This window comes from Quercus lobata, chromosome 2, assembly GCF_001633185.2.
Source record: "Quercus lobata isolate SW786 chromosome 2, ValleyOak3.0 Primary Assembly, whole genome shotgun sequence".
Classification (NCBI taxonomy): Eukaryota; Viridiplantae; Streptophyta; class Magnoliopsida; order Fagales; family Fagaceae; genus Quercus; species Quercus lobata.
In genome coordinates this window covers 82354774-82382459 of record NC_044905.1, presented here as the reverse complement: position 1 = coordinate 82382459, position 27686 = coordinate 82354774, and the positions used below count along the sequence as shown (strand labels likewise).

The 27686-nt window shown below is 40.5% G+C and overlaps 1 protein-coding gene across 1 annotated transcript; it reads left to right on the top strand.

Moving 5' to 3' along the window:
• Positions 1 to 18435: 18435 nt before the first annotated feature.
• LOC115976877 (granule-bound starch synthase 2, chloroplastic/amyloplastic) lies at positions 18436 to 27252 on the top strand. Its single transcript, XM_031098390.1, has 8 exons — positions 18436 to 19308; positions 20994 to 21543; positions 22580 to 22644; positions 22869 to 22946; positions 23041 to 23148; positions 23679 to 23723; positions 24449 to 24622; positions 26047 to 27252. Exons 1-8 carry the CDS (start codon positions 18979 to 18981, stop codon positions 27001 to 27003), a joined length of 2307 nt encoding a protein of 768 aa, XP_030954250.1. The 5' UTR covers positions 18436 to 18978; the 3' UTR covers positions 27004 to 27252.
• Positions 27253 to 27686: the final 434 nt, after the last annotated feature.

Here is a 27686-nt window from a genome sequence, read left to right as displayed (position 1 = left end):
GTACTCTCTTAAGGTCTTCTTGTTCTGTATTGTGCAGGTGTTGTCTTGAGCATGTGAGGATTGTGTGACTTACTGATGATTTTCAGCATCATCAGTTGGCGCCGTCTGTGGAAAAAGAAGTTTGGACTTGTAAGCCATACTATTGCTTTCCAGACAAAGAGTTGCATGGTGCTCACTTGCTCGATGGCAGCGACCAACAATGTTCAAGGAGACAAGCCACGCACCACCACCCTTGAGAGACAGGTTCAAACTCTCATTGTTGTCGTAGAACGCCTTACCAAGCAGAACCATGATCTAGAAGAGCAACTATGCCAAAAGAAAGTAGGGCTAAACACTCAAGAGGAGGACCAAGAAGGCACCAGCACTAAGAGAAGGGACCAAGAGAGGCCGGAAGGTAGTAATGCCCCAAGAAAACCAGAGCAACAGGACATAAGCAGTCCATCCGCCATAGATATGGCTCCTCCTCACATGGTTGCAGAAATGCAGATGATGAAGGAATGAATGGACTTCATGATGAACGCCCTCAGAGGATAGGTGTCGAGCGACCTCGATAACTTGTTCCATTGAACTGATTCGCCATTCACTGTGACCGTCACTTCGTTTCCCCTTCCACCAAAGTTCCGTATGCCACAAGTGGAGAGCTATGACGGATTAAAGGATCCCCTAGATCACTTAAAGTCGTTCATGACCTTGATGCACCTTCAAGAAGTGGCAGACGAGATCATGTGTAGGGCTTTCCCCACTACGTTGAAGGGCCCTGCAAAGGTTTGGTTTAGCAGGTTGACGCCTAACTTTATTAGTACCTTTAAGGAGTTAAGCACCCAGTTTGCCTCACACTTTATTGGAGGACATATATACAAGAAGTCCACTGCATGCCTGATGAGCATTAAGCAACGGGAGGACGAGACGCTGAGGTCTTACATAGCCCGTTTTAACAAAGAGGCACTCTTAATCAATGAGGTTGACGACAAGAGACTCGTGGTCGCATTCACAAATGGACTATGGAAGGGTAAGTTTCTATTTTCTTTATACAAAAATGACTCAAAGACTATGTTGGATGTACTCTATAGGGCTACTAAATACATGAACGCGAAAGATGCACTACTTGCTTGCAAAGAGAAGCCCAAGAAGAGAGAAAGACAAGAGGAATCACGATAGGACAAGGGGCAAAAGATAGCAAGGACATGAGATAGAAGGGAAGATAGACGCTCTCAGCCTCCCATCGAAAGATTCGCAAGCTTCACCCAGTTGAACACCCTGATTGATCAAGTCTTGATGCAGATCAAGGATGACGGAGACCTGACATTCCCTAGCAAGCTGAAGGGAGACCCTAGTAAGAGACCTAGAGACAAGTACTGTCATTTTCACCGCGACCACGGTCATGACACGTTTGACTGCTATAACTTAAAGCAGCAGATAAAAGCTCTTATCAGGTAAGGGAAGTTGCAAAAGTTCATCGGTAGGGAACAGATAGACTCAAGAACCACCTGTCAGGAGAGAAAACGAGCATCCCAAACCCCCACTAGGAGACATAAGGATGATCGTAGGAGGAACCAAGCATCAGGTTTGTCTAAAAAGGCATGCAAAACCTACCTACGGATGGTTCAAAATGTCCAGTTGACGGGATTCGTCCTGAAGATGGCACAGATAGACAACCCTATCATTAGGTTTACAGAGGAAGATGCCAGGCGTCTCCACCACCCTCACGACGATGCGTTGATGGTTAGCATTTGAATGGGTGACTACAACACCCACCGAGTCCTTATGGACAATGGGAGCTCTGTCAACATCCTTTACTACCTAGCGTTCCAGTAGATGAGGATTGATGGGGAACGGCTAATTCTGGTTAACGCGCCACTTGTCGGATTCTAAGGAATAAGGGTACACCCCCTAGGAGCAGTCACTTTGCCGGTAACAATCAGAGATTACCCGCAGTAGATCACCAGGGCCATCACATTCCTAGTTGTTGACTATTCATCCGCTTACAATTCCATATTGGATCGTCCCACTTTGAATTCGTGGAAGGCCGTAACTTCAACATACCATTTGATGATTAAGTTTCCCATGGAGTACGGAGTAGGAGAGGTACGAGGAGATTAAGTAGCGGTGCGCGAATGCTACATTGCCATGCTGGAAATGGACGATAATTTGCATACCATGTGTATAGAAGAATAGCAGACGGTGGCAGAGCTAATGGAAGGGTTGGAAGAAGTACTCCTTGACGACTCTAGGCCTGAATGAACAACCAAGATTGGCACTCTAGCTAGTTTGCCAATCCATCAAGCACTGATGACATTTCTGAGGAAAAACCAAAACGTGTTCACCTGGAGGCATGAAGACATGCTCGGAATTGATCCATCCATCATAGTCCACAGGTTAAACGTGTCACCTTCCTTCTCTCTCATCCATCAGAAAAAGCAGGTGTTCTCATAGGAGCACAACAAGGCCATAGTAGAAGAGGTCCACAAGTTATAGGAAGCAGATTTCATCCGAGACATGTACTACCCCGACTGGATAGCCAATGTGGTGATGGTCAAGAAAGCCAACGGGAAGTGGAGGATGTGCGTAGACTTCACGGACCTAAATAGGGCTTGCCCCAAGGACAGCTATCTTCTCCCACGGATTGACATCTTAGTGGACTCAACAGTAAGACACCAGTTGCTAAGCTTCATGGACGCGTTCTCCGGTTACAACCAGATCAAGCTAGACGAGGCCGATCAAGAGAAGACCTCATTTATCACTAGCTAGGGTTTCTTCTGCTACAAAGTGATGCCATTCGGACTCAAAAACATGGGCATTACGTATCAAAGGCTGATGAACAAAATGTTTGCACATCAGATTGGGAGGAACGTGCAAGTTTACATAGATGACATGCTGGTAAAAAGTAAACGGGAGGATGACCACTTGAACGACCTCCAGGAGACCTTTGACACCCTGCGATCTTATAACATGAAGTTGTATCCAAGCAAGTGTGTGTTCGGGTTGACAGCAATGAAATTCTTGGGGTTCATGGTATCTTAAAAAGGTATTAAGGTCAACCCAGAGAAGATACAGGCCATAATGGAGTTAACATCGCCGAAGACCATCAAAGAGGTACAGAGCCTGAACGGCAAGATAGCTACATTAAACAAGTTCATCTTAAGAGCAATGGATAAGTGCCCACCTTTCTTCCGCACATTGAAGAGGTCATTTAAATGGACGAACGAGTGCCAGTAAGCGTTTGTAGACTTGAAGGCCTACCTTTCTTCCCCATTGTTGATAAGCCCTTCCAAACCAGGGGAGGAATTGTTCCTATAACTGGCCGTCTCTTCGGCCGCTGTCAGCATGGCTTTGGTTAGGGAAGAGAACGAGATGTAGAAGCCCGTGTACTTCACAAGTTGAGCACTCCGAGGAGCGGAAGAAAAATACCCCTCGATGGAAAAGCTCGCTTTCACACTGGTAACCGCAATGTGAAAACTCAAGCCATATTTCCAAGCATACACTATGGTCGTCCTAATAGACAAGCCCCTACAAAGAGCAATGACCTGAAGCTGCTGGACAGATGGCATTATGGGTGATTGAATTAAGCGAATTCAACATATAGTACCGACCATGTACGGCTATAAACGGGGAAGTGATCGCTAACTTCATCGTAGAATTTACTTTTATGGATGGCCAGGGGGCAGAGTCGAGCCCACAATGGAGCATCCACACGGACAGATCTTCTAACAAACAAGCGAGCGGAGCTGGTGTGGTACTCCATAGCTTGAAAGGGGATAAAGTTGAATGCATGATCCATCTTGATTTCCTAACGACAAATAATGAGGCAGAGTATGAAGCTTTGATAGCAGGGCTCGATCTTGCCAAGGCGACAAGAGCTGTAAATATGGTCGTACACTGTGATTCCCAGGTAGTGACCAGTCAAGTTAATGGCAACTATGATTGCAAGAATGAACGGATAAAGAAGTACCCTGAGCAAGTGAAGAAGCGGGTAAGCGACCTTCTAATAAAATTTTTTTAGATACCAAGGGACGAGAATGAGAACGCCGACTGTCTTGCTAAATTTGCGTCTGTAGAATACATGCTCATCCCCAGTTAGGTACTATCTTTCGTTCAAATCTCACCATTAATAGACAGCATCAGTGTACAAGAAATAGGTTCCGGGGATTATTGGACGACACCGATAATCTCATACTTAAAGGACGGTGTGTTGCTTGACGGAAAGGAGGTTGCAAGGAAATTGAAGGTTTAAGCAGCACGTTTCATTTTGATTAAAGATGTTCTATACAAAAGGGGTTTCTCCTTACCGTACCTGAGATGTCTCATCCCCAAGGAGGCAGATTATGTCATGTGAGAAGTACACAAGGGAATCTGCGGAAACCATTTTGGATCATGGTCATTGGTACACAAATTAATTCAGGCGGGATACCACTGGCGTACCATGCAGAAGGATGTCGTTTCTTATGTCAAAGCATGTGACAAATGCCAGAGGTTTGCCAACCTCATTCAGCAACCAGTAGAAGAACTTACTCCATTAATGGCCCTGTGGCCTTTCATGTAATGGGAATTGGACATCATGGGTCCGTTCTTGATGGCAATTCGACAACTGAAATTTTTGGTGGTCGGTATAGACTACTTCACCAAGTGGGTGAAGGCCGAAGCACTGGCCACCATTACGGAGAAGAATGTGCGAAGTTTCGTATGGAAGAACATCGTCTGTAGGTACGGTATACCTAGAGTGCTAGTCTCAAACAACGGAAAGTAGTTCGACAACAACGCATTCAAAGACTTTTGCTTACAACTAGGCATCAAGAACCACTATTCATCACTTGCTCACCCTCAGGCCAATGGACAAGTTGAAGTCACGAACCGATCCTTGCTTAAAATCATCAAGACTCGGCTTGAGGGGGCAACGAGCATATGGCTGGAGGAGTTGCCAAGCATCTTATGGATGTATAGGATGACGGCAAGGACACCTACAGGAGAGACACCATTTTGACTAGCATATGGAAGCGACGCGGTCATTCTAGCTGAAGTAGGGCTCACAAGCTACAGAGTAGGAAACCATGATAAGGGTAGAAATGATGAAGCACTGCGCCTGCAGCTTGATCTGGTGGACGAGGTTAGAGCACCGACTGAGCAAAGGTTATCTCGATACCAAGATCTTATGGCCAAGCACTACAACTCCAAGGTCAGACATAGGGACTTCCAGGTTAGAGATCTTGTCTTAAGAAAGGAGATGTGTGCCATAAAAGACACCTCCCAAGGGAATCTAGGACCAAACTGGGAAGGACCATACAGAGTTGCATCATGGCATAGGAAGAGAACCTATCACCTGGAGACACTGGATGGGCAAAAGTTGCATCACCCATGGAACACAGAGCACCTAAAGAAGTATTATTAGTAGACAATGGCAAGGACGACGACACTCCTCATTTCCAGTTTTTTAGTTCCTTTTAATTTAATTTTTATTATCTATAGTTTCTTTAAAGCCGGAAGGGCAGTTTTTTCATTTTCCATAAGACAATTTCTTATCTACGAAGTTTTTTCACAATAAGAGGAGTTATTTAAGAAATACCTTGTGTATGCTATCTACATTTCTACATTGTCATTATTAAGTCCCAAGAGGATAGAGTCATCCCAAAGTGAGTGACCATAAAATCGCATCCAAAATGAACAAACTTACCCCAAAAGGGGTAATTTGAAGTTGTAAGTCCATAAAGTGGACGATTTCATCCTAAAGGGATGACTTATATTTAGCAAATCCATAAATTGGACGGGTCCATCCTAAATGGATGACCCATGATTACCTAATCCACAAAGTGGACGGGTTCATCTTATATCTAGCAAGTTCGTAAAGTGGATGAGTTCATTCTAAAGGGATGACTTATATTTAGCAAATCCATAAATTGGACGGGTCCATCCTAAAGGGATGACCCATGATTACCCAATCCACAAAGTGGACAGGTTCATCTTATATCTAGCAAGTCCATAAAGTGGACGGGTTCTTCCTAAAGGGATGACCCATAACTATCCAGTACACAAAATGGACATGTTCAACCATAACCGTATAATGGACAAGTTCATTATAAAGACATGACTTAAACAAGTCCAGAAAGTGGATGGATTTGGCCTGACCAACGACAGATTCATGGACGGGTTAGTCCTAGATGATTAACTTATATTTGTTTAATCTACTAAGTAGACAGATTCACTCTGACCAATGACTTATGTTCATGAAGCCACAAACTGGATGGATTCGTCCCAAGAGTTGATCAACAATGATAAAGTCCAAAATAGACGGACATCTTGTAAGGCGCATAAACAAAATATTATAAACAACCATAAAGGGAAATAATGTCTACATACGAAAGTAATAGTGAAACGGTTAAATTAACATAGGTATTGTTTTTTCAAAATATCTTTACAACATACTTCTTCCGAAAAAGAAAAAGAAAGAAAAAAAGAAAAAAAAGAAAAAGGGAGACTACTGTTGGGCAACGGGGTTCTCTTCATCCTTCTCTTCAGTCGTCTGGTCCACCTCAAGGTGACGGACATCATCCTCAACAGATTTTTCTTGATCACCATGAATGGCCTCCTCTTCAACTTGAGTGTCAGGATTGGCATCATCGACAAAGAGATCTTCAATTCCTTTAGACTCAATCGGACGGGCAGGCGTTTGACCTTTGGCGTCGATGGTGATATGGGATAGGTCCAGGTCTGGGAAGGAAGCCTTGACCTGACAGAGGCAATTGTCGAAATCGTCGGCGAAAGAACCTCCCAATTCAGATAGAAGGGCGTCGAAGTCACGATACTCCTTTATTGCATCTTCTTTAGCCCGATGGAGTAGCTTCTTGGACTGGGAGATCTTATTCTCCCTGTCCTTGAGAACTTTTTTTAGTACCTCCGACTACTCCTCTGCCTCTTCTAGGAGCCTTTTTGTTAGGTTAAACTTCTTCTCATGGACGGACTTCCAGGCTTTCAGCTCACTAAGCTCGACCTTCGACGCCTCTGCCCTCGACCTCACACGGTCCACCACCGTCACCTGGGACACACAACAGTTTATCAGGCCCTTCATGATGAGCACCTTCAGCAAGCATCCAAAACCAAGGTTAGAAACAATGAATAAACACCACAACGGAAAGAAAAGGCAGACCGAAGTATACCTGAGCCAAGTTAAAGAGGCTCGTCTCCCCCATGGCCTCAATAGAATGGTTGCCCTAGTCCTTGTAATCTTCACTCGTGAGGATGGACGAGAGCTGCTTAAGAGCATTTTGGGGGTCTTCACGAAGAAGGACAGGGCATTTTCCATCACCAGGAACTTGACCTGTCATCAAGCCCTTGCCTCTTCCATGGATAGGTGAAGGAAGCTTCCTTTCAACAGAAATAGCAACGACAGGCTCTTTCACCACTTTAGGTTTTTTAGGTGGACGGTCACTTTTGTTGGACAGTTTCCTCATAGTAGATAGGTAGGATGTACCCGTTCCCTTCTTCTTCCTCGCAGCCGCCTACTGCTTGGTATAAGCCCTTCTCTTTCCGTCCTCCATTTCTGAATAAGATAGACCAAAGAAGAGTTAGGTGACGTTACTACAAACAAAAAGAAAGATGTGACAGACTTACGTTGGTGAGCTAAACGATCGTAGTGACGAGCAACTTCGGTGGGCTCAAGACCCTTGCAGTACCAATGGATAGTATCCAAGGTAACAAGCTTCACCCAAGTTCTTTCCGTCAATTTGATCCTAAAGATCCATTCAAGAAAACTCCACTGCTCGAGAGTAACCTCTGGACGGTCTCAAGTTGCAAAAGGAGACGGTCAGAACGTTATGTAAAACTAGTAATGATAAATAAAAATTTAAGGACTGACAGACACATACCAAACAGGGGCATTATGCCCCAAGTCTTATCAACTGGCATGAACTCCTGGTCATCAGGATGGCACATCTAGTCATCCCCCTCAAGGAAGAAGCATCGACTCTTCCAATTCCTGTTGGAGTCGGGGGTTTCACAAACTGGCCTAAGAGAAGGCTTCCTTGGCAGGAAGCTATACATTCCTCTAGACTGGAAGATTTCGGATGGACGGTAGCAGTGAAAGAATTCCTCCACTGTCATCCTGCGCGCCTCCTTTGAAAGAACTCCGTACAGGACTTCCGTGCTAAGGAAAACCCTCCAAGCGTTAGGAGAAATTTGGGTGACGACCAACCCAAGATATTGGAGAAGGCGACGGTGCAGAGTGCTTAATGGGAACCTCAGTCCCACTTTAAGCATTTGCTCGTACACTCCAACATCATCTGCACCCTTGTAATAGCATTTTTCGGATTTGTAAGGTAGACGGATTGGTATGTTGACGGGGATCTGGAATTTTTCCTTAAGTGTGTCAAAGTGTTTTTGCTTGATTGTAGACCTAAAGTCATTCACTGTCCACAATGGAAGAAGAATGAACTCCCTAAGGCCATCAGGACCTATGACGGATTGGGTTGCGGGTTCAGCATTGGCTATATTCTGGTCGCTTGAGTCATCCTCTAACCCGTTCATATTTACATCCTCATCCCCCTCCGTGGAAGATGAGTTGAAGGACGAGACTCGTTCATCAGAAGAGGTGCTGGGGTCATCCTGACCCGACAGATACACCTTATCGTAGCCTGCCCCGTCGTGGACATACGATTGGTCACTCGATGCCGCACTAGACATTTGTCACCTACACATGACAGACAAACCCTAAGACTCTAACAGGTCCACGGACATGCAATACTTGAAGAAAAGCAAAAACAAATCTAAGGTGTAGTATACTTACAAGTGAACGATGAAAAAGGGAGAGCTGACGAAGAAAGCTTGGTGGACGGTTATGATGAGAAGACAGGTTATGTACTTTTGGTAGGAGATGGCAGCACTCTGATTTGAAATTCGTGATGGAAAGTAAAAAATAAAAGGGAGAAACAACATATATATATATATATATATATATAAAGGAAATGGCATGGGAGACAAAGGGAAGCCTCGGTCTGAGCAAACCAGCCATTAATCAACATGACGCGTGTCCCTAGTGCATTAAAGGCCCTTAGGTGCTGTCAATCGAGGTGCATTCCCTAAGGGTTGAGTTAGACCGTCACTCTAAAAGCTTGTCTGCCAAATTAGGCAACGAACTCATAGAGTGAGGAGGTAGCTGGAGAGGATAAAACTAAAACAGATCCATTCTCCAAGGGTAATCAGAAGTGACGGTGTTAAATAAAGCGGACTGGTAAGATCAGATGAAACGACGGACGGTTCGGACGAATCAAGAGGGAGACGAACGAATTCTCCATAGGAGACGGACTCCAACTAAACAAATAAAAGGGGGTCGGATGAGAAAGCTGCGTGGCGCTCATATGGCTTAAGTAAACTCCAAGGAATCCTAAATGGAAAACAGCTTGTGTCTTATGATAGCCCTTAGTCAATGGGGACCCTATATGGAAAGAATCCCATAAAGAAAGTACATTTATTAGGATCTTTTCCATAGGGAAAGATCTTTCGGCCCAAGAAACAGAGTCAGTTTTGCACTATTATAAATGCCCAATGCCCTTAGAAAACATGGTACGCATAATTTACCCAGCTCTAGCATTCTAGAGTTGTGAGAAGTTTTCTAACTTAACATTCGGAGGGTTTTTGACCGATATCACACTGGTACTCTCTTAAGGTCTTCTTATTCTGTGTTGTGTAGGTGTTGTCTTGAGCATGTGAGGATTGTGTGACTTACTGACGATTTTCGGCATCATCAGTTGTAATTCGCATATTCTTTCTACTGCAATTTTGGATGCTTGCAGGAAGGATGCTGCTTCTGCTTTGTTTTAATAATATGGTCAGTTATTAGCAAAAAAAGTTCTAGCTAAGAGTAAACATGGTGTTGATTTTTTCTTTCACAAGTAACCTATAATTTTACAATTTTAGTTTTAGCCTTTGGTTTTATATATTGGATGTTTTAAACCTTTCTTAAAGACATGCTGTTACTAATATCAAATCAATTCCATCATTTTAATTTTTCTGCAAATATAAATTCTGTGTATTTAATAAATTTTTCGTCCAAACATAAGGTTTGAGTTAAGAAAGTTCTATTTTCACTATCATTTTTTTTCATCGTAAACAATATGACTAACATGATTTATAAGCCAATAAAACACCTCATAGAACCCCACGGGAGTATTCAGGTGATGTGCTCATTAGACATTAGTCTAGGTATGATGTAAAATTGGAGGTCTCAACCTTGATCCATTATATTATCGATTTATGGAGTTTTTCGGGATGTGTCATCGGTATAAAGGAAAAAAAAGATTAAACTACTCATCGTATTTTTACTTTATATATATATATATATATATATAACTACTCATCGTATTTTTACTTTATATATATTGTGGGGCCCAAATAATTTATGGGCCAGGCCCATTCGCCCTTAGAGAGTCCGAAGGCCCGAGCCAAGAAGAACTATGGCCCAAGCTCTACAATACAGAGCACCTAACAGTTTTGTGATGTAGCCGAGGACAACTCAGTCCTCGGCAGATCCAAAACCCCACCAGAAGAAGGGTAAAACTGGTATAGGGCCAAACTTAAAAGAGAATCAAGGAATATCCGGGACAGCTGCTCTCATTGCCATTCAATGCGCTGCCCCTGACAGAGCCGTACTCTCCAGCTTTATCAACCATCCCCAACAATTCCGGGATTGGACTGATAGGACAAATGTCAGTTTTGTAAAGATTGACCCTACACGTGGACGAAGGACAGCGAATGCAGGCTAGTATAAAAGAAGGAGCAAATGAATCTGGGGGGGGACTCCCATTCCACCTCCAAAAAAGGGAGACGATCTGGGTGAGAACATCTTAACAACACCTGAGATTACAGAAAAAACCCATCGTCGGGTAACCGGGGTAAGACCCTAATGGTCCTCGGATCAAGTCCGAGGAGGCCCATCCCATAGGATGCGATGCCGTAGGGCTTAAACGTTCAAGCCCAAATCCTTTTTCTACACGAATTCCTCTAAAACCAGAACCGGGCGCCGCCCCGTGACCAACGGCTAGCTTTTCAAGCCCACTCTCTACAAATCATATTGTGAGGGATCGTTCATGCGCGAGCCCAACATCCTTATTGGGCCGCCAGAGAATTGTGTCCTTACAATTGGCGCCGTCTGTGGGAAAGCTTGCGCGTTGGCGCAGGTGGCGGTGGAGTCAGCTCTCTAGCAAGCAGAAATTCCTGGGGCCTCCTCCGACTCCGGCGACATACAGTTGTTGCTCCGGCATAAGCTTCTGCTACGGGCTACACCTTACAGTGCCAAGGGCGCGGGTATCTCTAGGGGCTTCCGGCCTTAAGCCAACTTTCCCCGCCCTGGTATAGGGGCTTATGGTCGAAAAGTAAACCGAATAAAAGAAATTTTACAAGTTTTGGACAGAACCAAGGCCTTGCATGGTCCTCGGACTCAAGCCTATGGGGAAACCAAGTACCTAAAAAGATCATAAGTTTTGGACAGAACCAAGGCCTTGCATGGTCCACGGACTCAAGCCTATGGGGAAACCAAGTACATAAAAAGATCATAAGTTTTGGACAGAACCAAGGCCTTGCATGGTCCTCGGACTCAAGCCTATGGGGAAACCAAGTACATAAAAAGATCATAAGTTTTGGACAGAACCAAGGCCTTGCATGGTCCTCGGACTCAAGCCTATGGGGAAACCAAGTACATAAAAAGATCATAAGTTTTGGACAGAACCAAGGCCTTGCATGGTCCTCGGACTCAAGCCTATGGGGAAACCAAGTGGTAAGTAAAATGGATCAAGTTTTGGACAGAACCAAGGCCTTGCATGGTCCACGGACTCAAGCCTATGGGGAAACCAAGTACATAAAAAGATCATAAGTTTTGGACAGAACCAAGGCCTTGCACGGACTCAAGCCTATGGGGAAACCAAGTACATAAAAAGATCATAAGTTTTGGACAGAACCAAGGCCTTGCATGGTCCTCGGACTCAAGCCTATGGGGAAACCAAGTACAAAAAAGAGTCATAAGTTTTGGACAGAACCAAGGCCTTGCATGGTCCTCGGACTCAAGCCTATGGGGAAACCAAGTACTAAAAAGATCATAAGTTTTGGACAGAACCAAGGCCTTGCATGGTCCACGGACTCAAGCCTATGGGGAAACCAAGTACATAAAAAGATCACAAGTTTTGGACAGAACCAAGGCCTTGCATGGTCCTCGGACTCAAGCCTATGGGGAAACCAAGTACATAAAAAGATCATAAGTTTTGGACAGAACCAAGGCCTTGCATGGTCCTCGGACTCAAGCCTATGGGGAAACCAAGTACATAAAAAGAACTACTATGGCACACAAACCTCAAGATCCATCCGAAGAGAACTCCTCGTTAACAGTTGGGTCAATCCCTTAATTGCACGGGTTCCCCGGTCTACCCTCGGATCCCCCGTGCCAAAGGGAATAATGCGATACGGTACAGCATATTACCCGAAAGCACAAAGTCCTTCGCTACTCGACTATCATCTCGGACGAATTGTTTAGAGTTTATCGTTCTCGGGAATTGGTCTAGCGTGCATCGCGCAGCACTCAACAGCTATCCCGGTTAGTTCCATGAATTTAATCTATTGAGGATTACCATCGTTATACTTGATAATATTTGCGAGTTTAAACTAATAGGGATTTGTGTTAAAGTATTCTTCTGCCCAGAATATTGTTGAAGGCAGGCTTAGACTTAATATTCAGGCCCAAAGTAGTTGTTGCAAAAAAGTATGTATAAAGAAATAAACACATCTTTTATTAAGACAAAAGAACAGCACAGTGTACAATAAAAAGCTGAAACAAGCTTACATTAGAGTTAACTGCGTAAGCAAAAGAAAAGTACAAAAGAGTGAAGATAAAGCCGAGGAGATAGCTCAGAGGAGAGATTGGCTACTGTTCCAAGATGCCGTCTAAGGAAACTATTCCTCGACGCTTCTACATGCCCATAACTCAGGCAGCCAAAGAACCTGACCTCAGGCTAACACCATCTATAGAAAAGGTGCAGGGAGCCGGAAGTTGGGAAGCCCCCGCAAAAATTTGCCTGCTACAAGGCAGACGGCGCTGATGGCGGAAATTCCTTCTTCGGACATACCAAAAATCTGGCATGACCAGAACCTGCTTCGGATTTTGACTAAAAGAGGAAGGAACCCCATCTTCCTCCTGTCAAAACGGAGGACTGGCTCGAATCTGTGCCATCCTTGTCCATACCGTATCACCTTGAGGATTCGGTGCCTCTGAAGCGCGCGGAGACCTTCCACCCCCATCCACGCCTCAAACATCTTGCTTTAAGGCAGTGGCACTAGAAAGAGAGATCGCGGATATGGAAGAAATATGGTTCCGAAGAGAACAGGAGAGTTCATGTGCAAGTAAAGTGATCCCCTATCCTATTTATACCCAGAAGTGAACCGGTGGCATTTAATTCGTGCAAGTTTCCAAGGAATGCTACGGACGAAGCAGACTTGGCTCAATTTCCAACTTCATCCTCAGCCGTAGGATTTGAAGATCCTCGAGAAGGCGCACCTCGAACACTGGGACGCCAAAAAGTACCGCGTGACCAAAGACTACGGAAATGCCTCTTAATTTGTGGGCCTGGTAAATTCGCGGCCCAGGCCCGTTCTGCATGGAAGCCCACGGACTGTGGCCCACACCAAGGAATAACCGTTGCCGAGGACAACTTCCTGCTCGGCAGCTTGTGAGACACCTGAGGAAAGACCAAGTGCATAAAAAAAAAAATAAAAAAAAAGTTCTGGACAGAACCAAGGCCTTGTATGGTCCTCGGACTCAAGCCTATGGGGAAACCAAGTACAAAAATATTTATTATTACGAGTTCTGGACAGAACCAAGGCCTTGTATGGTCCTCGGACTCAAGCCTATGGGGAAACCAAGTACAAAAATATTTATTATTACGAGTTCTGGACAGAGCCAAGGCCTTGCATGGTCCTCGGACCCAAGCCAATGGGGAAATCAACTACTCGGATAAGAAAAGGTTTGGATTTCATAAGGTGGGTTACTTGATAAAAATGTCAGATCACATGACCCACGGCTTAAACACCATAAAAGGTTAAGGACAACAAATTGTAAGGAAGGTGGTGGAACGCCCCAGTATTCAATGGCCTAAGAGGGCCGTTCATTTAGTGGGTGGTATGTCTTCAAATGGTTATTCCTCACACGGCATCAAGCCTTCGTTTCTCTCCTCGGCTAGCAGGGGGTAAGTATTACTTTTTACTGGTTTGCCTTATTGTGCCAAGCACTTCTATTAAAGTTATGGCCACATCTTTTTATTATTAAGTATTTTGGTCTTAGTCGTCATTGATTTAGATGCGATATTATTGAGCCGAGCAGCACTTGCAAATTTATAAAAACAAAGAGACAGAATATGCGAAATGAAATGACAACAATTTTTTATTAATATGAAAAATTATTACAATGTACAAAAAGGGGCCTCAACAAGCCTATACAAAAGAGGGGCTGCCGAGGCAGCACTAACATCCGCAGTACAGATAAGTAAACGGTCAGTCGCCTTTTAAACTCGTCTTCAAAGTCTCTCCAATCTCTGCCCTATTGTTGCTCATATTAAGAGAAGGACCCACTTCAAAAAAAAAAAAGGGTGAAAAAGAAGGAAATAGTAAGGAAGAAATCAATGAAGAAGATGGAGGAAATGAATGAAGAAGATGGAGGACATGAGTAAGAAAAGGAGGAGAAGAAGAGGGGGAGAGATGAAAAGACAAAGAGAGGAGCAAAAGAGGGAAAAGAACAACACCAGGGCGGAGCTGGTGCTGGGAAGACTAGGAGAGGAAGGCGGGGGAGGGCACCAGTGAGCAAAGAGAGGGAGAAGCAGAAGCACTTAGCCTCTGCCTCAGCCCTGACTCCTAACACACTGGTGCCGTGTTAGGTATGCTCGTGAGGAGCCAGGTGGTGCTGACATTGGGTATTCTCGACTCAGTCACGCCGAGAGTTTGACGTGACGAGCCCCTGCTTCGGATTTTGGCTGAAAGAGAGGCGGGACATATCTTAAGTCTGCGCCATCCTTGCCCTGACCGAGCCATTTCAAGCTTTATCAGAACATGGTGTTTTGAGGAGAGGCATGGTTCCTTCATCATTCGTTATGGTAGACGTATAATGATATAGTGTATAACAATCGGGTTAAGCAAATGCTAAAGGAGGCTATGGGTTTCAGATCTCAGAAGGATGGAAAGGGGTCTGCACGAAAGTGATGGCCTCCTGCTTGCCTTCTTATAAGAAGAGCAAAACGGGGGGTATTAAATGCATTCAAATTTCCAAAAGAATCTAAAGAAAAAAGAGGTGTCCGTTCCACTTCCCCACCTTATCAGATGAGTCGCCGGACATAAATGAGCCTCGTAAAGGGGAGTCATTAAGGGCGCGTCTGGGACAGTCAAGCGGCAGGAGTAGATCACGAGCAGATTAAAGGGAGTTCCTTGAAGAACGGCTAACTTCCTGGACAGGTGGAAAACCGCTCACATTAATGCGGGGCTGAACTAAATAAGCCATACTAAAGGCCCGGGTTTACCAAAACCCTCCTTTCCAACCCAGAAGTCGGATAGCAGGGTTTTGAGGGGCTATTGTGGGGCCCAAATAATTTATGGGCCAGGCCCATTCGCCCTTAGAGAGTCCGAAGGCCCGAGCCAAGGAGAACTATGGCCCAAGCTCTACAATACAGAGCACCTAACAGTTTTGTGATGTAGCCGAGGACAACTCAGTCCTCGGCAGATCCAAAACCCCACCAGAAGAAGAAGGGTAAAACTGGTGTAGGGCCAAACTTAAAAGAGAATCAAGGAATATCCAGGACAGCTGCTCTCATTGCCATTCAATGCGCTGTCCCTGACAGAGCCGTACTCTCCAGCTTTATCAACCATCCCCAACAATTCCGGGATTGGACTGATGGGACAAATGTCAGTTTTGTAAAGATTGACCCTACACGTGGACGAAGGACAGCGAATGCAGGCTAGTATAAAAGAAGGAGCAAATGAATCTGGGGGGGGGACTCCCATTCCACCTCCAAAAAAGGGAGACGATCTGGGTGAGAACATCTCAACAACACCTGAGATTACAGAAAAAACCCATCGTCGGGTAACCGGGGTAAGACCCTAATGGTCCTCGGATCAAGTCCGAGGAGGCCCATCCCATAGGATGCGATGCCGTAGGGCTTAAACGTTCAAGCCCAAATCCTTTTTCTACACGAATTCCTCTAAAACCAGAACCGGGCGCCGCCCCGTGACCAACGGCTAGCTTTTCAAGCCCACTCTCTACAAATCATATTGTGAGGGATCGTTCATGCGCGAGCCCAACATCCTATTGGGCCGCCAGAGAATTGTGTCCTTACATATATATATATATATATTGAATATTTGAATTTGATAATTACAATAGGAGAAGAGATATTATAATTACAAATTTTTGATGCATCTTAAATAATAACACAGAGAGGGAGGAAAGAATAACAAAAGGGTTTATTATACACAATAAAAAGTTTTGAAGGGAAAATGCTCTTGAGAAATACAAATCGGGCCTATTCGCTAAGGTAACTCAAACAACATTTTTTAGTATTTAAATACTAAAAACTGTGGGGGGGAAAAAAAACATGTTTAGTAAGAGATTTTTTTTTAGGAGTGTTTTAGTTACGTTTCTCATTTTAAGATATTTTAAACATTGAATTTAGAAAACTTCTCTTTTCAGTTTTCAGTTTTCAAATAACGTTGTTTATTGGCACTTTTAAATAAGTAAAAGACGATGGATTCCACTGATTAGATTATATGTCATCACTTAAAAAAAAAAAACACACATACTAAACACACATTTTTTTTTACTTTTAAAAAGACGTTATCAGAAATATAATACCAAACACTTTTTTTGCATTATGAGTATTTTAAATACATATTTTTGCAACACTTTTTAAGTTACAATTTTTACATCACTTTGAATAACAATACTTAAATACCTTTACCAAATACCCCTCTCGAATCTTTGTGAAAAGGATTTTTCTTTTTTTGATCATTCGGAGCCTACACGTTTTAAATTCATGTAAAATGACTTTGTGGAAAAGTATTTTTATTTTAAAAGTAATAACACTATTTCAATAACACCAATAGTAGTGGCAGGAAAATTTTTCCAAATGATTTTTTTTTTTTTTGGATAAAAGGGGAGAAAAGAGAAAAGAATCAATAAATTTAGGGAAAAAATATTTTTTTATCAAATTTTTTCTTTTTCTGAGTTTTTTTTTGAGAGAATTCTTTTTATGAGTTGAAGTTCCTTTTTGTTTAAAAATTTTTTTTTTTTGATGGGCCTGTTTGTTTAATCGATGTACAATAAAAATATTCGGATAATGGATTCAAATATAAGTACATGTATTTCAATTTACAAGTTATAACAAATTATATTAAAATTTATATAAAAAAATATTATGTAAAGATTAAGATCAAACACAGAAAGGCTGTCAAAATCAGTGACCTGGCCGGAGAGGACTCCACGTTTTAAAATCATGTGAAAGAAGAAACAAAGAAGTCACTATTACACTTGTGATAAGTAAGTGTAAGAAGTCACTTCAATTAAACAATTTTGGTGGTTTCACAAAAACAATTTTTGTTTCTAAAAAAATGCAAACACATTTTTTTTTATTATAAGTATTTTAAATACATGTTTTTATAACATTTTTTAAGTTACAATTTTTACATTATTTTGAACAACAATACTTAAATACCTTTACCAAATAACCCCTCTCGAATCTTTGTGAAAATGATTTTTCTTTTTTTATCTTTCGGAGCCTACACGTTTTAAATTCATGGAAAATGACTTTGTGGAAAAGTATTTTTATTTTAAAAGTAATAACACTATTTCAATAACACCAATAGTAGTGGCAGGAAATTTTTTCCAAATGATTTTTATTTTTGGATAAAAGGGGAGAAAAGAGAAAAGACTCAATAAATTTAGGGAAAAAATATTTTTTTATCAAATTTTTTCTTTTTCTGAGTTTTTTTTTTGAGAGAATTCTTTTTCTGAGTTGAAGTTCCTTTTTGTTTAAATTTTTTTTTTTTTTTTGATGGGCCTTTTTGTTTAATCGATGTACAATAAAAATATTCGGATAATGGATTCAAATATAAGTACATGTATTTCAATTTACAAGTTATAACAAATTATATTAAAATTTATATATAAAAAAAAATTATGTAAAGATTAAGAAACATAGAATGGCTGTCAAAATCAGTGACCTGGCCGGAGAGGTCTCCACGTTTTAAAATCATGTGAAAGAAGAAACAAAGAAGTCATCATTACAATTCAATTAAGCAATTTTGGTGGTTTCTCTCTGTCTCAAAAACAATTTTGGTGGTTAAAATATATATATATTTTTTTTCAAGGCCTCGAAGCTTCAAAATAGCTGGCCCCACAAATCCACGTACTGGGCAGAGACAGTGTCCTATTCTAGAAACCATATGTGGCAGAGCTGATAGAATCAACTATGAACCAAAGTTTGCTGATAAAACTGTTCTGAATGCTTTGAGGAAATACTGTGAGAAACCCCAAAAAAAAAAAAAAAAAAAAAAACTGTTCTAAAAGGTTCCCAAAATCTCAGCCAATTTGAACCGCAAAAAAACCCCTCCATGATTTTCCATTCTACGGGACCCAATCCAACGACCCTTCGAAATGATTTTCTTGTTCCTTTCTTCGTCCAACTGATACATGTTCTTAGCTCCTCCATCATTCTCTTTTTTTGATAGGTATAGCTCCTCCATCATTCTCATCAGCCTCACTAGCTTTCTCTTCTATTACATATAGATTTCGATCATTGTCCACTTGAGGGAAACTTGTACTACTCTCAGTTTCCAAAATCCGCAACTGGGTTTTGTTCCTCTCTCAGTTTCCTCAACTGGGTCTGCCTCATTTTCCACTAAATCATCACTAGCTCGTTGCTGATCGCATGAACTTTAGCTAGTTTTCTCAGAGGCAAAACGTCGAACAGTTGAATGGCATCTGCTGGGTCACTTCCTTTCACCATTGAGACGAAGTCTGAGAGCCCTGTGCTTCTTCACAGTGTAAATCATCGCCGACCCAGGTTCTCTTTCTTCGTGTACCGCCCCAGAAAGCCGCTTGATTATGCTGGTTTCTCTTTGAGCTGTGATAGACTGATATGTGGAAGCGGTAGAGGACAGCAATGGAGAATTACGCTTCCGAAGGTGAAAGCCAAGGACTTTGCGGAAAGTGAGGATGATAGCAATGAAGTGGACGATGCTCTTCAGGCCACAATCGAAAAGAGCAAAAAGGTTCTTGCCAGGCAAAGGGACCTACTTCAACAGGTATTGAGATTGATTGTTTATCTTGCTTTAAGTTTTTGATTCTGGGATTTTATTCTCTTTTGGTATTGAGGTTGATTTTGTATTTACAAAATGGGTCATATATTTTGCTCAATAAAAGGGCTTTTAGCCTTTTAGGGTCTTACTGTGCCGCATGACATTTGGTTCAGATTTTGTATACACTGTTCTTGTTTTGGGAAAGTAAAAAAGCAACATTTGCTTTTAAAAGCTTTTCTGCTAATCTATGGGTCTATAAATAATTAAAATGAGTTCCAAAAAGATTATAAAAGTTAGTCGCTAGTCAAGTAAGTTAGCGGATCACTCTTCTGGTATCGGATCCAATTATCTGCACTTGCATTATTGCAGACTTGAAGCAGTCATTTCATGAAGTTGTTGTCTTGGGGTGTTGTGGTATTGCCTCAACTGTTCAGACAAAATCTGCCCCTCATCTTATTTTTTGAACTTCTGAGAATTATAGTTGTTTAACTCGTGTCTGTAGTCGCCTTTTCAAAGCCAATTCATTCGTCCTTTTTATGCTAGAAGAAACCTTTGGCTTATGATTATGTGAGCTTGGAGAATTTGGGAGAACTTTAAACTTATCAAAAAAAGAAGTTGTGAGAACTTTAAATCACGAATACCAATGCATTTTGAAAATCATTTAGAGAAAGCATGTTGTTAGAAACATGTTCTTACATTGTATAAAATTGTTGAAACTCTAAATACTCTTCTTAGTCTTCTAAGAGTTTTATTTTTATTTATTTTTTATTTTGGGATCAATACGAAATAAATTCTTTGATGAAAAAGAAAGAGGCCAGGGCCCAAGTATACATGGATTATACTAAGGACACTCAAAGGAAAAGAAAGTAAAAAGAAATTAAGAAAAATACAAACTCTGCAGAATTGCTAGTATGTCTAAGTCTACACCAGCAGCAGAGGAATAAACATGCTGCCACTCAAAAAGGGATTGCACTGCTGGATTTGAGTTAAATAATCAATCATTCTTGTCCTTCAAAATTACACAGATTCCTTTCCCTTCAAACAGTCCACATCAAGCATGAGGGAGCAGTCCCCCCAAATACTAGAATACATCATCTTACCACGCAGCCAATTCCAACTAGAAATGATATCTGGTACTCTCCTAGGCATCACAACTGATTCCCATCATAGTCCAAATTCTGTAACATTTTAATTTAGAATTTATTCTTCTAAGATAAAATGTTTTGTATTGGTAAATATATGTAAGATATAACCTTAAATCCCCAACTACCTCTCTCTCTCTCTCTCACACACACACACACACACACACAAAAGGCAATTGTTGGAATGTCTTACAATAGCAAAAAGTACATGTATACATTCAAAGGTATGAAATACTTTAGAAAAAATTGCTCTTATTACGTTTGAAGTTTCCTAATGCAAGGAGGCTAGTCAAAATGGTATTGGTTTCAACTTTCAATTTGCATGTATGTAAATTTATATGTATTGGCTGATATTCATCACATTTTGCATTATTTGAAACCATTACAACAACTGTAGAAGTTGTAACTTTTAGCTACATATGAGATTTGTACACATGATCTTACCTGAATTTATATTATCTGTTTCAAATGGTGCTTCCTCTAGTCCCTGCTAATTATTACAATTTTTAGTATCTAAAAAATTGAATGCTCCAATGCAACTACTTTCAGATTGCTGAAAGAAGGAATCTGGTTTCATCTATAAAAGATAGTATTATAAATCAAGAGGATGAAGAAGTATCTTATGAAGGAAGGGGAAACTCTTCTCCAAATCCAGATCTTGCTTCAGCTGGTGATAAATCTGTTGATGACAATAATAGTGGCATTCCTTCCAACAACTATGCCCGTTTGACTGTAGATGAGGAGCTGGAAACGCTACCTTCAGATATTAGTAGAGATTTTAATGAAGTAAAGAAGGAATCTGAAGAAGTGGCACCTCTAAGAAAAACATCCTCTGATGTTGACTCCACCAGTCATTTAAAAGAAACTAATTCAGAAAAAGTTCGGTCGGATGGGCTGCCTTCCTTTCTTTCTAGTCCCTCTGAAAGTTCCAGCATAACAGATAAAAAGCATGAAATTTTCAACAAAACAAGTTTAGCAGAGGTGGATGGTGAAGCAAATGATCCAGCAATTGAAGAAGTCAAACCCCCTCCTTTAGCTGGGGCCAATGTTATGAATGTTATATTGGTAGCAGCAGAATGTGCTCCATGGTCTAAAACAGGTATTGTGTAAAGATCTTCCTAGCCAGATTGTTTATTGAGAAAAGTTTCTCTGGGTATTTCTGTTGTACATTACAAATAATCTTTTGAAATGGTTATCCAAAGAACAAATGAATGAAAAAAAAAAGAAAAAAAATCTGATTGGATATTTTTTCAGAAACCCTTTTGCACAATTCTTAACTTATGTATTGTTCATATCTATATCTTAATAGGCAGACAAAGTGTCATTTTTGTATTCATGAAGTTTTCATGTAATTGTATATTATAATTGTATTTCTTGTTTCAAAAAATTGAAATAGATGTGGATTAGATATTAGAAATATACAAGCATAGTTAGCAACCATAGATCAGCCTGTCGACGGAATTAATTAATGAGTAGCTTGATTAATCTGTCATTAAGCGTCTCTTACTGGGAAATTTATTTCTGTCATTAAGTGTCTCTTACTGGGAAATTTATTATGCTGATTACTCAGGGCTAACTTGGTAGTCTTTGAATTCATTTTAGTAGTTAATGCAGCCTAAATTTTGAATGAGTTAACATATATTACCACAGATTTTTGCTAATATGTTATTGTCATGCATTGTTATGCCTGACATGTAATGTGTTATTTGATTATTTGTAATATAATTTATCAATCATTTCCTGGTTTAAGTGATCGAACAATCAGTCTATCTATTTTTACCTGGTCACCCAGCCTTGCTTCAGGTCGATCTGGGGCCAAATAACATTAATGTAATAGGTTTGGTTACTCAATAGGTGTCACATGCTGGAATTCATCCATTTTATAAGTTGAAAACTTGAAATTGACTTGAATAGATTGTTTCTTACTAATGCAAGTCCAAGTCTCCTAGTTCTCTTGTCAACTTGTTAGATTATCAACTTTGTAATGAGCCTCATTTAATTGCACATTTGTTTTTTGTTTTTTTTTGGTGGGGGAGGGGGATGGGGCGTTTCCATAATGAAAACTTCTGTCTCACTGTGTGTCTTTTTGTAAACCTTTAGTATGTGCCCCAAGGCTGATTTATGAGTTCTCATAGGTGGGCTTGGAGATGTTGCTGGTGCTTTGCCAAAGGCTTTGGCTCGGCGTGGACATCGTGTTATGGTAAATTGGTTATTCCTTTTAAATAGTTAACTGAAAATGGGAGTACTGCATTGCAGTCAACTGAAGACTCCAAGTTGCAACTTGAAATAAATATCTGACTTTCTTTTTCCCTAATTTCCTCAATATTAAACAAGGCCATTAAAAACCCATGAGTTTATTGGTTTGATTGCAAATGCATGAGTTGTATTATATATTTTTTCTTTTGTTGTTTCTTTTTGCCTTAGGTAGTAGCACCTCTGTATCGGAATTATGTTGAACCCCAAGATACAGGAGTTCGGAAGAGGTATGTGGTAGATGGCCAGGTATGCACCAGCTGAAATGTTGAGCTGTAATTTATTTCCTATTAGAGTGACAAAATTATTTTTGTCATGGTGCAACAAATTTTTGAGCTTGCAGGATATAGAAGTATGTTACTTCCAGGCCTATATCGATGGTGTGGACTTTGTTTTCATTGAAAGTTCTCTGTTTCGCCATTTGGATAATGTATACGGAGGAAATCGTGTGGTATGATATTGTTCTTATAGTTTTGCTTAAATTATTCTTAGGGAGGATGGTGAATTGGTGATCATAGTTCAGTGATGGGCTAATTAGACTTCGAATAATCTATATCAGATGGTTTATACTTTTTACTTCCTTACTTCCATACTGTTATAGATTTGTCATCCAACTCTACAACCAAACTTGTGTTTATGATCTCATAAAAAAGGTTCTTGTATTTCTTTCTTTAATACAATAGAGTGTGCCCCTGGATTGCTTGATACATGGTTCTAATGGGTGGGGTCATGTATTCACAATTTAATCCCCAGGGGTGGGCCCAAAAGGGCCCTGTCTGGTGAGTGTGCCAGGCCTAGTGCAATAGTTACCTTATTTGAAATTTACATTACATAATATGTATGCTATTTTAATGTGTCAATTGCAATCCGGTGCATACATAATTTACTCTCTCTCTCTCTCCCCCTATATATATATATATATATATTATATCATTTATAAAATTCTGAGTTCTATATGTGTTTGGTTTTCCCTCATTGCAGGATATTTTAAAACGCATGATACTATTTTGCAAGGCAACTGTTGAGGTATAGTTTTGGTCCTTTCAGACAAACCCTTAAATGAATGATATATGGAATTTTTTAATTCCACATTAAGTTGCATGAATTCTAGCTTGTTGAACTCATTGCATAGCATATCTTAATTATGCACCGCCCCCCTCCCCCACTTGTAATTACAAAAAAAAAAAGAAAGAAAAGAGCTCATTATGCACATAATAGAGATACCTATAAGCACCAAATGTTATTTCAGAAAATTAAATTATTCTATGTTCACACTACCATCCACATCACATTGGAAGCAAAAAGAACAAAATTTTCAGCTTATCATAACTATAATATTTGTCTTGCAATGGGTCTATTATCTGCTCGGTTTTGCCATGTCAAACTGATTTGATATGGCAGTTAGACTCAATATCTGCATGTGTTGGGGATAATTGCTAGAAACCATGGTGCTACCCTGTTGCAGTCATTCACACTGTGGGTACTCTGTTGTAAGCCACATATATGCTCTTCATGACAGATTTCCTGCAATTTTCTATTTTACATCATAATTATGTAGAATGTTCTTTATGATGTTGGGTCAAAGATAAAAATATGGATAATTGACATAAACACAACCAAAAGTGAATGCTAATGCATTGCTCTTGCAAACAAGGGTGGCTTTATTTATATGTCAATAGCCAGCCTGTTAGAGTTGCATTCTGGTAGAAAGTCATCAGTTTGTATAAAGTAGAAATTTTGGTGATTATCAGGTCCCTTGGCTTGTTCCATGTGGTGGTGTCTGCTATGGAGATGGAAATTTGGTTTTCATTGCCAATGATTGGCATACAGCATTGTTGCCAGTGTATCTGAAGGCATACTATCGGGACAATGGTTTAATGCGCTATACAAGGTCCGTCCTTGTAATTCATAACATAGCTCACCAGGTTTGTTCTCTGTTCGATTCAATATAATTTGTTTGGTGTAATTACCCTATACAATTTTTGTACTTTGAAGAAAGCTGAAAACATTTTTATTTTATTTTTATTTTTATAGTATTTAGATTGAATGGTTTGACTTTATTGTCTCCCATACAACACATTTTAATTGTTAGTTGATGACTTGGAATGTCAAAAAGTTGTTTTCAGTGGTTTTCACAAATCCTTTTTTTTTTTTTTTGGGTAATTACTGAGGCCAGATTGCCTGAAATGGCACTTATTTATGCCAAAGTATTTGTAAGTTGTGGAAAAATGGCCAGCCCTAGAAAAATCTGCTTGGCTAAATTCAATTTAACATTGAGTAGTGAAATTAACAAATTAACAAAAGAACCAAAAAAAGAAAAGAAAAGAAAAGGTTTTAGACAGCTAGTTGCTATTGGGTGGATATGGCATATGGTATGGACATCAGTTTTTATCAACTTACCTTGGTTTGTGCCTGCATATACAACATTTTAGTCTAGGAACTTGCATTTATCTGTTTCAAAATAGTTTTTAGTGCTTGTATGTTCTACTTCAATAGCGGTTATTGGAAATACTACCTTGATAAAAATGCATGATGTTTTTTGAGCAGACGGGCCAAATTATAAATTGTATTTCTTCAATATGGCTAATGATTAAGTTTCAAATGACTTCAATACCCTCCAAATTGTGTAAAAGCAGATCGTATCATTGTTGATTTATGTATTAGACAATAGTTGTCTAGATTATTGTATACTTGAGCCAAGGACCACTACATGTTTCTGAAACCCTTGAAACATAGGCTGCAGAACAGTTGAATGCTTGGCTAATCTTGTTAGAGCTATTCAGAATCCCATTGAAAAAGAAATATCTCATGACATTTAGTGAAAGGGTGAAAACTTAAGTACAGTTTCCTAAGTGCAGCACATTAGGTTCTGCAATAAAATTCAAACACAGCTACAATGAATTATGAATTTAATTGTCCTTGGAAAAGATAACATTGTTTTGTGCTTTATTGGTCAATGCAATCATGTGTTGGAATTTAATCAGGAAACCTAATGTATTGCTCATAGGGAATTGTACTTAAGGTTTACCCTCAGTGAAAAATTAAGGAAGTTTAGTCATATCATATAAGTTGAGCCATTATGTTCCATCTCCCACTAAATCAAGAGTCATAAGTTGATCCCATAGAGTGGGTAGATTGCAGACAATTTAGCTAAAATACTTATTGATTGATATAGAAAGGTGACTCAATATTTCTCGTCCTCAAGCTGCATCCTCGCGGTATTACTCATGAATGTGTAGTATTCTTATACCCGTATTGTAAGCTTTGAACATATTTCTAATACCCATATTACGCTTTATAGATGGTAAATTGGAACTAATTACCAATTTGAATTGTATGTTTTATCTAGGGTCGGGGGCCTGTTGATGAATTCACCTATCTCGGTCTTCCAGAACACTACTTGGACCTTTTTAGATTGTATGATCCTGTAGGAGGTGATCACTTAAATATCTTTGCAGCTGGTTTAAAGACAGCAGACCGTGTGATTACCGTTAGTCATGGATATGCCTGGGAGCTTAAAACTTCTGAAGGCGGTTGGGGTTTGCATGGGATCATAAATGAGAATGACTGGAAATTGAGGGGCATTGTGAATGGAATTGACATGAAAGATTGGAACCCACAATATGATGTTTTCTTGACATCAGATGGTTACGCAAACTACTCCCTTGAAACACTTAAGACTGGAAAGCCTCAGTGCAAGGCAGCCTTACAGAAGGAGCTTGGTCTGCCCATTCGTGAGGATGTCCCTGTGATCGGTTTCATTGGGAGACTGGATCATCAGAAAGGTGTTGATCTAATAGCCGAGGCAATTCCATGGATGATGGGTCAGGATGTGCAACTAATCATGTTGGGCACTGGCAGACCTGACCTGGAGCAGATGCTCAGGCAGTTTGAAAACCAACACCAGGACAAAATCAGGGGCTGGGTTGGTTTTTCTATTAAGACAGCACACCGTATAACTGCTGGCGCAGACATTTTGCTCATGCCGTCAAGATTTGAGCCTTGTGGACTGAACCAATTATATGCTATGAGCTATGGGACAGTTCCAGTTGTGCATGCTGTTGGTGGACTGAGAGATACTGTGCAACCTTTCAATCCATTTGATGAGTCAGGGCTTGGGTGGACATTTGATAGTGCTGAAGCAAATAAGCTAATAGATGCATTAGGAAACTGCTTACTCACTTACCGAGAGTACAAGCAAAGTTGGGAAGGACTCCAGAGACGAGGGATGATGCAAGACTTAAGTTGGGACAATGCTGCTCAAAAGTATGAGGAGGTGCTTGTTGCTGCCAAGTACCAATGGTAAATCTTTGGTGTGTGATATGTACAAATTTTAACTTCTTGCAAGCTCAATAAAAGTAGGCTCATATATTTGGGGCTCATCAATGCTGGAGCAATTTCATTGCCAAAGTTTCTTAGGGAAAGAAACTGTGAAAGTTTGAGGGTAAATATTATTGGAAGATAGTACCAATTTTTGGGCCAATTAACTTTTTATTTTGTACTTTTGAGTACAATTATTGGTAACTAATGAAGTCAGATTCAATGGTTATTTTTTCTTCTTGTTAATAGATTATATGAAAAACAGTTGCAGAGGCTAACATTTTAGCTCTTGTTTTCTTTATCGTCTATTTGGATGGAGGGGAAGAAGGAGGGAGAGTGAAGGGGAGTAGAGTAGAGTTGGCTAAAAATGAGATAATTTTGTACTAAATCAACTCTACTCTAGTCTACTCCCCTTCTCTCTTCTTCAATCCAAACAGACCATTAATTTAGGATTAGTAAACTTGTTCTTATGTTACTTTTACTATTGCTTTTGTCTAGCTTGTTGCAGTCAGATTTTATTCATTCATATTCTTACTTAAATGGGCTAGACCTGAGTCGTTCATATTCTTACTTAAATGGGCTAGACCTGCTTCTCAATGCTTGCGGTAAAATGGATTGGAAATTAGGGGCATACACGGTTTGGTGCGGCTGGTTTTGGGAGAGGTTCTT

Excerpts from the sequence above, each read along its gene's own strand:
- LOC115976877 (XM_031098390.1), top strand. The coding sequence starts at position 18,979 with ATGGCATCTGCTGGGTCACTTCCTTTCACCATTGAGACGAAGTCTGAG. Across the intron at positions 19,309-20,993 it reads AAAGGGACCTACTTCAACAG|ATTGCTGAAAGAAGGAATCT; the intron begins GTATTGAGATTG and ends AACTACTTTCAG. Across the intron at positions 23,724-24,448 it reads TTTGCAAGGCAACTGTTGAG|GTCCCTTGGCTTGTTCCATG; the intron begins GTATAGTTTTGG and ends GGTGATTATCAG.